The 1,324-nt window shown below is 66.4% G+C and overlaps 1 protein-coding gene across 1 annotated transcript; it reads right to left on the minus strand.

Annotated features, from left to right (window-relative positions):
• Nucleotides 1-64: 64 nt before the first annotated feature.
• On the minus strand, nt 65-1,169 carry LOC120500149 (collagen alpha-1(II) chain-like). Its single transcript, XM_039704618.1, has 2 exons — nt 871-1,169; nt 65-401 (listed from the first exon to the last, which is right to left on the minus strand). The coding sequence occupies exons 1-2, from the start codon at nt 1,101-1,103 to the stop codon at nt 65-67; spliced, it is 570 nt and encodes a 189-aa protein (XP_039560552.1). The 5' UTR covers nt 1,104-1,169.
• Between the last annotated feature and the right edge of the window lie 155 nt (nt 1,170-1,324).

Raw genomic sequence — 1,324 nt, forward strand, 5'->3', positions numbered from 1 at the left:
AAGGTGGAGGGGCCGGGAAACCCCGTGGGGAGGAGAAAAGGGGGCGGGGCCACGCGGGGAACCATTAACGGAGCCGGAAATCGCGTGTGGGCGGGGCGGAAGTGACACAACAGAACCGGAAGTTGGGGTGGGGAGAGAAAGTAACAGAATTTTGGGGCCGGAAGCTCGCGTGGGCGGACCGGAAGTGACGCAACACAACCGGAAGTTGGGGTTTAGCCACCGGGAGGGCCCCGGGGGCCGCTTCACGGGACCGGAAGTGGGGGCGGGAGCGGGGCGGGGCGCCCCCTACCGGAGCAGGAAGTGCTGGGGCAGGCCCCCGTCCCAGCCCGGCTCCCAGGCCAGGCCCAGCCAGGAGCCCGAGCGGCCCGAGAGGCGCAGCGCCCGCGGCGGGTCCGGCCGGTCTGAGCAGGGGGGGGAAACCAGTACGGACCAGTACGGACCAGTGTGATACCAGTATGGCCCAGTGACCTCCCAGTATGGCCCAGTGACCGCCCGGTGTGATCCCAGTATGGACCAGTGTCATCCCAGTGCTCCCAGTGACCTCCCAGTATGAGCCAGTGACCGCCCAGTATGGACCAGTGCTCCCAGTGCAGCCCAGTGTGATCCCAGTATCCCAGTGCTCCCAGTATGGACCAATGATCTCCCAGTGTGCTCCCAGTACAGCCCAGTGCTCCCAGTATGGCCCAGTTACTGCCCAGTGGGATCCCAGTACTCACAATGCCCCTCCCAGTATAAACCAGTAACCCCAAATTCCTTTTTAACCCCTTCCCAGTCCCTCCCAGTCCCCCCCAGTCCCTCCCAGTCCCTCCCAGTCCCTCCCATTCCCCTCCCAGTCCCTCCCAGTTTATCCCAGTGCCCCCAGTCCCTCACCCCGGCTCCCCCGGGCTCAGGCTCCTCCCGTTCCTCTCCCAGCTCAGCTCCACCCCCGGCACGCCCCGCGCCCGGCACCGCAGCGTCGCTGACTCCGCCCCCTCGGGCACCAGCACCTCCCCCGGCCCCGCCCCCTCGTCTGGCTCCGCCTCCATCTCGGGGCCGTCTGAGAAAGGGGCGGGGTCAGGGGGAGGGCGCCCCCTGTTGGACGCTCTCGTTGGCTGGTTCACCATTAGGACGCCGCCTATTGGCTTTCGCGGATGTGGCCACGCCCACGATTGGCTCCTCCCTTTTGTCACGCCCTGTTTAGCCCCTCCCCTTTTCCCCATCCCATTTAGCTCCTCCCCCACCCCTGTAACCCCTCCCTGACCTTTTAGCTCCTCCCCCACCCCTTTAGCCCCTCCCCCTCATGACTCTTAGCCCCTCCCCCATGCCCTTTGCCCCTTTAGCCCCT

This window comes from Passer montanus, unplaced genomic scaffold, assembly GCF_014805655.1.
Source record: "Passer montanus isolate IOZ18808 unplaced genomic scaffold, ASM1480565v1 scaffold1788, whole genome shotgun sequence".
NCBI lineage: Eukaryota > Metazoa > Chordata > Aves > Passeriformes > Passeridae > Passer > Passer montanus.